The 12,363-nt window shown below is 41.2% G+C and overlaps 1 protein-coding gene across 5 annotated transcripts in view; it reads left to right on the top strand.

The window, feature by feature from the left end:
• The window catches only part of diaph2 (diaphanous-related formin 2), a 369,056-nt gene that overhangs the window by 144,515 nt on the left and 212,178 nt on the right, over positions 1-12,363 (top strand). For all 5 annotated transcript variants that reach the window (XM_041943749.1, XM_041943748.1, XM_041943750.1 and 2 more), the window contains one exon: positions 2,399-2,513. In XM_041943749.1, the coding sequence (XP_041799683.1) occupies positions 2,399-2,513 (115 nt within the window). The remainder of the gene's footprint in view (positions 1-2,398; positions 2,514-12,363) is intronic.

The raw sequence follows: 12,363 nt of genomic DNA, 5'->3' as shown, positions 1-12,363 counted from the left end.
CCACACACATTATTTGCAAGTAATATCTACAACGTATTAGGTGGGTTTGTTTATGTCTAAATCTTTCTGTAAGGTTTGCACACCCAAAAAAAAATGGCTAGTTTAACTTTTGCTTACCAACTTGAGACAAAGAAAGGGACAAAAGGTGCCTAATAGAAAAAGTGACGACAAGCAGTGAACAGATACCGACAGGTGGGACACATGACATTACCTTGAGAGGCAGGTGGATTCACACGATATCCCCCAAGCCAAGAATCCATCTTGCCAGGCTTCAAGTTATGTGCTTGTGGCCATTTGCTTCAGACCTGTCAGCATCCTATGAGCAACTACTGGCATGTAGGGTGTGGTTTAGGTGTGACGACAGCGAGAGAAGCAACTGTTCGTTTGAAAACAACAATGGCAGCTCCTCAAGAGGTTAGTGCAGAAGCTGCTATAGCACCAGAACTGGAGAGTATTTCTTCACTGAAAGAAGAGCAAAGAATGGCATTGAAGGCTCTTTCAATGGAAGATGTGTTTTCCCTCTTCTCCCACTACAACATCATATGGTTCTTTGAAGTGATTGGTTGAAGTTAGCCTGTGATAGGTGGTGATATGGTTCATCCAATCACCAGTTTCCCACAGCTAACAAAATGCAGAATTTTGATAAAAAATATAAATAAAACAATAAATAATAGAAGCTCTAAAGCTAATAAAAACAGGTGTATCCTATTTGTTTGTAGCAATACAATTTGGTATTCATTTGGAGTCACTGGGTCACATGACATGAAATATATTGAAATAAAATCGTGAAATGTCTGCAAAATAGTAATATAAAAGAGAAGAAACATTAGAATTCAATAAAAAGAGGTATGTCCTATTTGTCCAGTGTAGTAATACTATTCTGTATTGATTTGTGACATGGAAACTATGGGAAAAAACTGCAGTTATTTTCTATCAATCAAACAGTAATTTATTGATGGTTCCTATTGAAACCCCTGTGGTTAAGAGCGAGGGCTCGTGGTGAGCTTACCATCCCAACATTGGCCGAAACTGAGTAAGGAGGTACTGCTGGACCCACACTGAATGTTTGTCGAATATCCAACTTAAAACTTCAGTTGTGATTTTCTGCTTTTTAAAATGACCTGTCAAGCACCTCAAAAAGTTACTGAATGTGACTGTGCTCCGATATCCAGTCCTATTTACCCCTGTGCCTTACTCTGTAACTAACATTATGTAATTTCTGCACCATCTCTCAATCAAAACAATGAAAACAAAAGCCTAGGAGTTGTTGTCTTTATTGTTAAATAACCCCCGTTGCTGATCCGATGTGACTCAGGCAAAAATGTTCACAGACGAGGTTTTGCATAGTTCTAGTTATTCATGTTTTGTTTGCCGACTTCCTTCCCCACTTTCTGAAGTATCATCCGGTGTTTGTCGCCACTGACAGGAAACCAAATGAAATGTTTCCTTGTGTAAAATAACTGAGTTTGAAAAATGTTGAGAGACAGAGACAGTCAATGTCATGGTTTCACCGTGTCACAGTGTACTGTATTATACTACTATTACTATTATTAATTTAAGTTAATAATAATTAACTGATAATGATCCTTCAGAGAAAAAAAAACAAACTTCTTTTTGGTTGATCAAACATTTTTTATTTATATCTTTTTTTATAATAGCACTTTTTTAAAAAATTGCACTACTGGGGAAGAATTCAGTAATGTCGATAAGCAAATGTACATGCTAATATAATAACATGATATACTGTGAAGCGGCCATACTACACAGCTCAAGAAAATATAACATTTTCTTTCCGCATTTAAATGCGGAAATGTCACATATTGCATTTGCCTCACTGACATTTTTGGCTTCAAAAAAACATTTTTTTTTCAGAATTTTAAACTAAGGCGGGCGCCGACAATATAAAGGTGACCCACCTTTGAGTTAGATACACAGGGAGACCCTGTCTGTACACTCCTACTCTCTCTCTCGTCCCCGTGGCCTGCTGTCACCTCAGCGTCAGCAGGTGCTTCGTTGCTTCTTGGAGGCTTTGCCGTTTCAGGCGGGTCTGTGGAGGAGGGCTGCATAAACAGAGATGCTGAGTGAACTGAAATCACATATTTCATTCATCTCAGGAGAGGTCAACAAGAGCTTCAGCGTGTCTGGTTTAGTCAGGGCCCATACACACATCTTCACGGTCATAATGTGATTTGTCATCGCAGGAATTTTTTTGGTCTTTATTGTTTGTTGTTTACCACTCAAATACTAAGGATGCACACACACACAAAGGCACGTGTGTGTCCACACACGGAAAAACACACACAAACCCCATCTCCAGTGAGAAGAACTTTTTGAGTGGCAGGTTGGTGGAATGGCGCTCTCTGATTGTGGTGATAATGGAATCCTTGTGTCATTACAGATAGTGCCTCAGGAAATGGCAGAGAATTGCTTCTGGATCAAAGTCAAAGAAGAGAAGTTTGAGAATCCTGACCTATTTGCTCAGCTCTCCCTCTGCTTCTCCTCGCAGAGCAAAGGTAAGGAGGCGTCATCTCTCTTCACCCCTTCCTTAATTAATCTACACACACATGCTTCATTTAGCCTCTCCGGCAATAGATGCCAAGCCACTTTCATCTTGTGACACTTCAAGAATTTCTCACTGAAATGTTAATTATCTTTAAACCAAGCACTTTTTCCCACTGCATTTGAACACCATCTATGCATGCTCTCAAGTCAAATCTCAGTGCCAATTAGGCATACCAAGGCTTGCTGCAGCGTTTGTATGCTTGTGTCTTTGAGAAAGCTAGGAATGCAATGTGGCTGCTCATTGTATTTGTTGTTTGCACGCAGTGAGCAGTTTCAGATCAGTGTTTTTGTGTGTGCACGTGGGTGTGCGCAGACTTGAACTTGTGCATACGCTATTTCTGTGAACCGGGAGCAGTTATGCTTGGTTTGCTTCTTGCCTTTTCCAGTCCAGTAGACCAATCCTCCATCAGGGAAGACGGGAGGCTTCTGTGAAGGAAGCTCTGGGAGTTTTCTTGTCCTGGCCAGTTTGTTTCTCAGATACACAACCAGGCTACCTAACTTGCTGATGAATAACACAAGCCGTACAGAGCGAGTTTTTTTATAGAAGAGGGAATGCAAAGGCACTTGATGTATTCTTCCCGTGACAATTTGAGTATTTTTCCACTTCTTTGGCAGTGTGTGTGTATGTATGTGTGGCTACACCCCTCTTATTCCAGCAGCAGTGGGAGGGGAGAAGTCAGAGGCCTGTCAAGCGCGGAACAGTCAAATCTGAGCTCTGTCAGGGTGTGTGGACATAACTATACAGAGTCCTCCAACTTTTCCTATCCAGCGTACCCACCGTCTGTTTGGACACCAGTCAGCCCGCCAGCAGCTCCTCGCTACATCTTTCTCGCAGCCTCCAGGTCGACAAACTAGGCTCATCTCTTTTTGTTCTGTGAAATAAATAGCAATTTTGCCTCAGCTGCCTCAAGGTGATTTGCCGGCAAAATACAGATGGAGGGCGAATGTGGGCAGGAAAGAACAGTTGTTGCAAGGCTTAACGAAGTGGCAGGGATCGGCCTTTTCTTCTTGCACCAGACCACATGTGCCAGACACTATATTCTTTTGACACATGCTCTGTGACATTTCTGAAGTCACTGACAGACACCTTTGCAATACCTTTTTAATTATTTGAAATTCCATTGTGTCTTTTATTTAATTCATAAATTGTTATCGAGGGGTATACAATTAGCATTCGGTGTCAGTAAATCAGCAATATGTTTGCGGAGCACTGCCGCCATAAAATACATTTTCAGATAGATTCTTAAAGTGAAATACGACTTAACATTTGGAGTTGCACAGACACAGGGTTTTAATTCAGCTTTAAATGTCCTTTTAAATTCTTTATTAAATTCCCTTCCTCACCCACTGGGGTTTTAGAAAAAGCTCTATAGATAGTCCATGTTCCCGCTGGCAGGGTAGGAATTCATGATCCAGCATTTCCCCTGGGAGTTACCTTTGCTGGATCCCTATCAATTACCCCTGCAGCGACTTCACTGAATCAGCTCTTTTCCCTCTATTGTTGAAACAGAACATGATTTGCTCATGAATGAAAAATGCTGTTTAATGTTTGATGTCTTCCCACCCCCCCACACCCCCCGTCAGTGAAGTTGAAAGTCAATGAGAGGGGCTTTGATGTAGATGGTATTGCAAAAAAAAGGTTCTAGATGGGATCTTCCCAAAATGAGATAGTTGTTCATTTGTTTTTCTTTTTCCTCTGTTTCATGATTCATGCAGTATAGTCTTTCAAATGCATACCATCTGAGGATATGAAACAGCGAGTGTGCTAGAACATTAAACGTTTTGTCAAAAAGATCGCCACCTTATTTCTGCTCTGAATCTGACCTATTTGGGTAGTAAGTCTCCCTCCGTCTCAGGTCAAATTGGTTAGCTGGTATTGGTGTAGTTTAAAGCTGTGTTGGAGGTTCAGGTGGAGAGGCTTGCAAGATGAATTCCTGTGGTCTTACACTCTCTTTGTAACCTCTCAGTGTAACCACGGACCATAAATCCTTTGTGCTGATTTGACAAACAAGTCACTGGTGAAAACTCTCTTCATTTGTCTGGGATATTGCCACCGTTCTTTTTTGTTGCACACACACACATACATACACACTTGTTGGTTTTTCCTTTGCTTCTTCGCGGTACCTCCATCTTTGCCACATCTTAGACGTGGATATTTATAAGTAGAGCACACTTCGGGGGACTAGTGTATCGTGAAAGATGAGGCAAGCAGGTGTAAATGCCTTCCCTGCAGAGCTGCCCTCAGAAAATGGTGCAAAAAGGCTTCTGTTAACTCCACGTTCCTTGGGATTCTTGCTTGTTACTTGTATTGTTGAAGAACAACACTTAGGCAGTAAAAGCAAAAAAAAGAATCACTTTAACAGCCCCCAATTTTCAGATGCTTATTGCGCTCAGAGGCCTCTAAAACAACTGAGAATGCAGGACTGTCATCTCCCCTGCTGCTTTTATGAGTCTCACTGTTTAATGAGTTTCTGCAAGAAAAGGAAATGATAATCAAGAGGGATTTCAAGCTCGGCTTCAATCTTCTAAAAGTGGCTTTCTACTTTTTTTCTTTGTCATTTATGATAAGATGTTTCTTTGGCCTGATTGAAAATTCAACACATGTCAGTTATTAGGTACTCTGAAAGCCCAAGACATGCCACTGATTAAGTCGTACCGGCAAAATCAAGCTGCATCTCAATTCAGGGCGGCACAGGAAACCACATGTTCCAACGTATATCAACACATGACTAAGGAATTAAGATGTTGAGTAAAATACAATTAACAAAATACATGATGTTTTTGTTGTATAAACATGTCCATATTAATATATATATATATATATATATATATATATATATATATATGTGTGTACATTAACAGAAAGGAATTATGGCCACACCTACAAAAATATAACCAAGGTTGTAAAGAAGGAAAAGAAAAGATAAAATATCAAACTGAATTTAATTTATTAGTCTTGCCGCCTTAAGTTAAGGTAGTAATTGGAATTGTTTTGTTTGGAATTGACTTTATTTTGCTCAAAGAAAGTTGCATTGTTGCTTCACACCTGACAGAAAACAGCTGTTTCTGGTCACATATGGCCTTTATCAAGTGGAAATTAGATTCAGATTAAACAGTTTCCACATGAAGAGTGTTTTGCTGATATAGCAATAAAGGCACAGTGAATTATCCCTCCAGTATAAGCTAATGACTTAGAAACACTAATGCAGTAAAAATGACAATGAAGCTTCATTTAAAGAGCAACTTAATGATAAATCTTGTTTTTGAGCTGGTAACATGGTTCCATCGCTTTTATACAGTGAGCATTAATCCACTTTGCAATTTTCAGATTGTGTCAATGACATCCTGCTTACTGTTGCAGTGTGGGAAAAAGTAGCACCTTCTCCTGCGAGATGAAAATGTGTTACACTTAAAGCTACAGCTCAGTCACTGATGTCAAGGCAGGTATTTCACCTTTGGCACGATCGCGTGCTTTGTGATGGGAAAATTGTTCCTACCCACGCATAGAGCTCAGCAATCTGTTATCAGTGACACACATCTCTCTTTTTGCTCTCGCTAACCACCCCGGGTTTTCACATCTTTTCAACTCGCATTCGACACATTAAACAGCCCCTGTAGAACAACAGACGTCTTAGTTATTTTATTTCCCATTAAAACAGCTTTCTCCTTTTCCTTCCTTCTCTTGTCCTTTTCCCCCCTTCTCTGCCCTCGCTTGGCTGTATTGGCTTTCTCCTCTTACTTTAGCCTCTTCTCCATTGACTTCGCTCTCTTTTTTGTTCTTCTACCCTCATCTCCCCTCAGTTCGCTTTATCAATCAGTGGGTTGCGCCTTTGTACGGCTCTTTGGGATCAAATCAGATTCACTTCGGGATTGAATGTGTGTAGCCATGGCCTGCTGCATTTGAAAGGCAATTCATTCAGCTGGAACTTTGCAGTTCAATTTGAAACAAGATTGATGTTGGCAAACTTCACACCCCCTTTCTCCCAAAATGTTTCCTCCATTGCACACACCAATTGCTGATGGACAAAGGGCATATGCCACTGTGTAATGGTGATGTCTGGGCTTCTCAGCAGAAACAATGCAACAAAAGACGGGAGGTTACTCCACAACAACTGAAATCCCTGAATCTACTGTATATTTCAGTATATAAAACTTTGGCAATATTCTGTTAATATCAAACCAGTACTGATGATTTTGTTAGAATAAGGTAGATACATATATTTAGAGGTCACACTGTTGTAAACATGGATATCCTGATTTTTAATCAGTTCGCATTGAGTGGCCCAGTAAATTAATACTTTTTAAGCCTTGAAAGTCAATGACACTTCTGCAGACCTAGAGAGGCCTAATGAAGATGTATGTACAACCAGATGGAGGAATCAGAGGCTGTAGTCCACCCCTCTGAGCAGGGTCGCTGGGACTTCCTTTCCCAGCATCCCTCTGTGTTAATGATGCCGAGGCAGCTAATGAACATGCTTAGCTAAGTGGTCGTGGTGAATAAGGCAGAGGGGGACGGGTAGAAGTGTGACCAATCCAAAAGAGCGCCTTTGGAAGTAAGTCTTGGTCAAAGGGAGGGAAGGAGACAGAGAGGCATCAAGTAATGGTGTAATAGTGACAGTTAATCGCCTGAAGAGTTTTAAGCAGGTTTTTGCACATCACGTGTGGTGTTTCCAGTCGGCTTTGATATATAATCCATAAAGCAAAGCAGATTTTATTTGCACTGATGTATAATTAATTAGTGCAATTAAATTTTATTCAATCTTTAACAGGTTTTGTTTTCTTTTACACTTTTTATTTCATTTTGTTACGACAACGTCATGTTCTGTTTAGAAAGAAATCCTCCAAAGGTCAGCCCTTGAAAGGTAACTTGGTTAAAATCTTGCTTCAAGTGATGGCTGCAGTTATCCTCCCCCTCATCGCATGGGATTTGATCAAAACCCTAAGGAGTTCTCCTCACTTTGACACCCATTTTCCTTTACCTCTGTCCCTACAACCCCCCCCCCCCCCACACACACACACACACACACACACACACACTTTCTCCCCACTGAACCAGTGTGGTGTGCACACCAGCGGATTCTCAATCCCTGCTACAAAGCCCCAGCAGCAGGGCGGTAATGACCCTGCCACAACAGCAGTAATGATGGAATCAGTGGGGGGTTTAGCTGGCTCTCTGACTCTCCCTAATAAGTCCCCTAATAACTCTGTTAACATCAGGGCTGACCCGACCACCAGATCAAACACGCTCACGCATGGCCGGCCACCTCACACGACACTCAGCAACCTCTTAGTCGGACAACAAAACTGTTGCTGACCGGCACGCTGTGTGCTTGGGGCCCCACAGTGCGCGTTCAATACAAGCCCATGGAAGCATGTTTTGGCCCACAGAAAACAGCAGCAACAATAAATGCCACTCAAAATATTTTAATCCCGTTAAGCTGTATTCATTCACTAACAATGCGTCTTGTTGATAGAAACCTATGAAAAGCTTGTTGTTCTTGAAAAAAAAAAAAAAAAGATATCCCAAGACTACTGTTGGAGCTCTGCCTTCTCTGATAGTCACAATGTAATAAAGGCTTTTGTCTAACGAGTTTAAGCTCAACTCAAGACACTGCAGCCCACTGTGGAATAGTCTGCCTTGTATTAATAGCATGTGTACGATGATAAGCTTTTGATATGTTCTGTGTAAGAGTGTTAGGAAGTCGGGCTTGATGGTTTGCCATGGTTCCCTGGAGAGCGAGGCTGTTTATTACCGATTCTGTTGACTGAGACGAGGGAGCCTCCACCAAGACAGCTTCCTGTGCGTCTCTATACGGGGCTCCTCCTCTCCTCCTGACATTGCTCCCTTTCTCTTCTCTTATCTCGCCCTTCTCCGCTCGCTTCCTGAAATCATCTCTTTGGACGTGGCGGTGTCCATCTGGCATCGGAGCCGGCCTAGTTATAAAAAAAAACAAAACAAAAACCAAAACCCACCCACTCACGCTCTCAGGCTCATTGTTTAACAGCTGCAGTCTCCCACAGACAAGATCACAATTGGCATTTCACCACATACGCATTTTGTAAACTGTCATCAGTGTATGTGAGGAGAAGGGACGCTTCCCTTCAGTGAACTGTTTTGATGACCCAAGACCTTTCCTCACGCCAGTAAATCACACGTTCTAGATTAAATGTTCATTATTACTTGAAGCTAACCAAAGAGGATATTATCCAATTTTGGAGAAGAAATCCCTCAAATGGTACTATTTTCCCCTCATTTTAGATGGAAGGCCATTAATTGCTGGCACAGGCAGGGGACATTTGTCTCAATAAAACACAAAACACCCTGATGTTCATTTCTCTCTGTTTGGGGCAGCCAACCCACTGTGAATATCACAGGGTCAGCCATTTTCCCTGCTCATCCCTGCACATTTTTAATATATCACATATGAATGGAAATTAGGCCCTTAAATATTAATGACAAGTAATTGGTTTATTGTAGGAGACTATATTATGTGCGTGTGCATCTGTGTCTGTGAGAGGGAGAGCAGGCGAGCGAGCGAGCGAGAGAAATTTCCTCTCGTTCCTGCTTCATATTGCCTTGCTGTGATGTCCCACTGATTTTAATCTTCTCTTCTCAGATGAGAGCCATTCTGAGTATCACAGTGCACTTTAACTTTAGCCCTCTGAATATTAGCTTTCTTTGATACCTGCGCTTACAGCCTCCCAACTCTACACCCTGCTAACTTTTATGTGCCTTCAGGTACGCTGTAATGTACCTGTAAATCTGTCTCCTCAAAAATAAATATCCCCCGTGCATCTAAATATTTTATTTTTTTCCACGCACACTCTCTTGGGTAGTCTCAGCTAACGCGTGTTTGGGACACGTCAGTCTTTTTAATCTACTCCTCTAACGGCACCTTAAAGTGGAGATTTGTCTCTCATTTGTGCTTGTAATTAATCAGCATATGCATTTAATTCCATGTCGTTAATTTTACTTTGTTGCACGGGCATTTTCTGCATCTTCATGGCAAAGTAAGTTTGTTCTGTCTAGAATTGTTCTGTCAACAATACTTAGACAACCCATATACCTTGCTCCAAGTATGCACACATACTGAATACCAATACGTCTGGAACAAGGAGGCTCAGACAGAAAAGTCTGTGAAGTGACTGTATTGAAACACACACTGAGTACTCCAGAGAAGTCTGATGTTTCTGAGCTTCATCCTGAATTTATCAGTTAAAAACATAATTCCTTGTGATAGTTAAATGTTAAGCTTCCATTTATTTTGGGCTCATGCATAATGTGTTTAAGCTTGCTCTTGACCATGTTCCCGAGCCCATTTCCATTACATGGCATTTAACAATATGACTGTATTTGTTAAATCATGCATATATCATGCATTAATAACAACCAACCCAGAAAATATTAACCTGTAACAGCGTAACATCAGTCTAATATATTCAAAAGAGATATCCAGTTTTTAAAGCAGGATGCGTGTCAGTTTGTGCATGTTTTGTGAGCTGTGTGCATTTGTGTGCGTGTGTCGTCGGATAGCAAAATTTCAGTATCTGTGTGCCTGCCTAATTGAGTGATAGGATGCTTATTAACACTGGGACTTGCGTTTAAAAAGAGGACAATGTCAGCACCGTCACTGAAGCTTTTCACATGGAAAAGCCCCAGTGGAGCTTCATTAACTCGCCCCCATGATCCCAGACAGCGGAATATGGAGTGCATATCTAATCCAGCTCAGAAGTATGAGTACAAGAGTGGTGGATTTTATTGGGAATACTTGATGTGTGATGGTTCACTGTTCAATGTGTGGAAGTGCTGCTGCACTGGTTTGGCCATTTTTGAGTGCTGCATGGAGAGGTTCTGTGAAAGTCGTTGCTTTTTCTTCATTTTGCGTCATTTTCAAAGAGTGACTCATTACAAAAAATGGTTAAAATAGACAGACTTGTCAGTAATGATCACAAGAGAATGAAAATATATTTTCTATTGCTCTGATTTCTTTATATTTTGGCAGCCTTTGCACAGGCCGAGTAATTCAGTGGCACTCAGCACTCTCTTAGCAACTTCTGCAGCTTTGTTTTCATTCTTCTTGCTAGGTATTAATTTCAGGGGCGGATAGCTTTTGTTCTACTTAAGCGATGGTTGGTATTTTTTTCTCCGACAGGCCTGTAGACACAGTTTGTTTTTCAAGCTGTTACAACTCAACCACCCGCTGTATTTCATAATCTACTCTTAAATGAGATCGAACACAAACTCTGTCGGCCACGCAGTTAACAGAATTCATCAGTCGTAATTGCAAATGTTTTACTTGTATCTCAATTTTGCACTCGTTGTCTGACTCCGACCTCTCCAAAATGCGCTTTAGATCCGGCTCCATGTTGACTCGTGATTTCCATACAGATCAAAAAGTGCACACAAGTCCCGTTTCTCCACTGGCTAACACAAAGCCTGCCGGTGCACACTAGCCCGCTGGGTTTGTTACATGGCATTAAGTTTAATTTGTCTTTGAGCCTCTTTGGTGGAATTGGTTTGTGACTACTAGTGGGCCAGGGGGTGACACTCCACAGCCAATCTTGCTGGAAAGGGACAGAGAGGAGACAGAGGAGCACTGGGGGGAAGAGAGCAACCATGATGTCACATGCAGGATGGGTAAACAATCAGAATCCTGCGTGTTCAAGATGGTGCCTCCTTGAATATAAACAATCATGACTTCTAACGCCACAGCGAAGTAAATTACTACACAGACAGAAAAGGTTGAGATGAGGGAAAGGGAGAGTAAGGTAGAGAAAAAAGCCTGATTGCACATTGCGATCCACAGTCAACCGAAAAAGGGGTGAAAAATACAAAAAACAAAGCTAAAAACAGACATTGAAGGGAAATTGTTCAAGCTGGGATCAGCAGACTTCAAAACTTAATGACGTTTGTAAGCGTTTAACACTGCTTTTTTTGATATTGATTTTTGAATTGTTTTTGAAACAATGGCTTGGAAAAAAAATTCATGAAATCCAAATCAACACACAGATAGGTTTCAGTATGCTAGTGTCACCATCTTCTTGTGCTGAGTCAGTTGTCCTGAATATTTCAATAATAATAGAACATTTCTGTCAGCAATGAGGCCGTCCTTTTTCTGCTCGGGTCCCACGAAGTTCAGTCATTATATGTTATTAACAGCAGTAACCGCAGTTTAAAGGTCTTGGGGAAAAATAGTGGATAAGTTGGATAGATAGTGTGGCCAGTAATAGATAATACACACACACACACAATAGGAAGAAAAAGGATTCAGTCCAGGAATGTATGACAATATGAATGTTGAGTTAAATGTGTCGCTTCTGGATATCCATTGTGAAAGACAGCTTTTTAAAGCTTTCCTCCGGCCCTCCAGGAGACTGAGCACCACCTCTCCACGGCAGCCACATAAACTGTCCACTGCACTTTCCTCACTTTCCCTTCAGGATGCACACACTGGCACAGCTAGCCTTTGCTTTTTACCTTATATTTATTTCCCCCTTTCTTGTGCTTGCTCCCCCATCCTCCCATCCCTCTCTGTACTCTTCACCTCCTTGTCGTCTGAATCTTTTGCCCCCTTTTTTTCCTGTTATTCCCTTGCTTCAGTATCCACAGCATACATATTTTACATCTGTCCGTGTTTCAGTGCCTCTATGACTGTTTGTCTTTTTTGTTGTTTTCATCTCAATATCAGTTTTTGAATACGCTCTTTAAAAAAAGAAAAGTAAGGGAAATTAAAGTTTTTCTTCACTTTTAGTTCCATTGTCCTGAATTCTATCTTTCTTAAAAAAGAAGAAATGATTTTT

Source organism: Chelmon rostratus, chromosome 9 (genome assembly GCF_017976325.1).
Source record: "Chelmon rostratus isolate fCheRos1 chromosome 9, fCheRos1.pri, whole genome shotgun sequence".
In the NCBI taxonomy this organism is placed as follows: Eukaryota; Metazoa; Chordata; class Actinopteri; order Chaetodontiformes; family Chaetodontidae; genus Chelmon; species Chelmon rostratus.
This window is presented reverse-complemented; position numbering and strand designations above follow the sequence as displayed.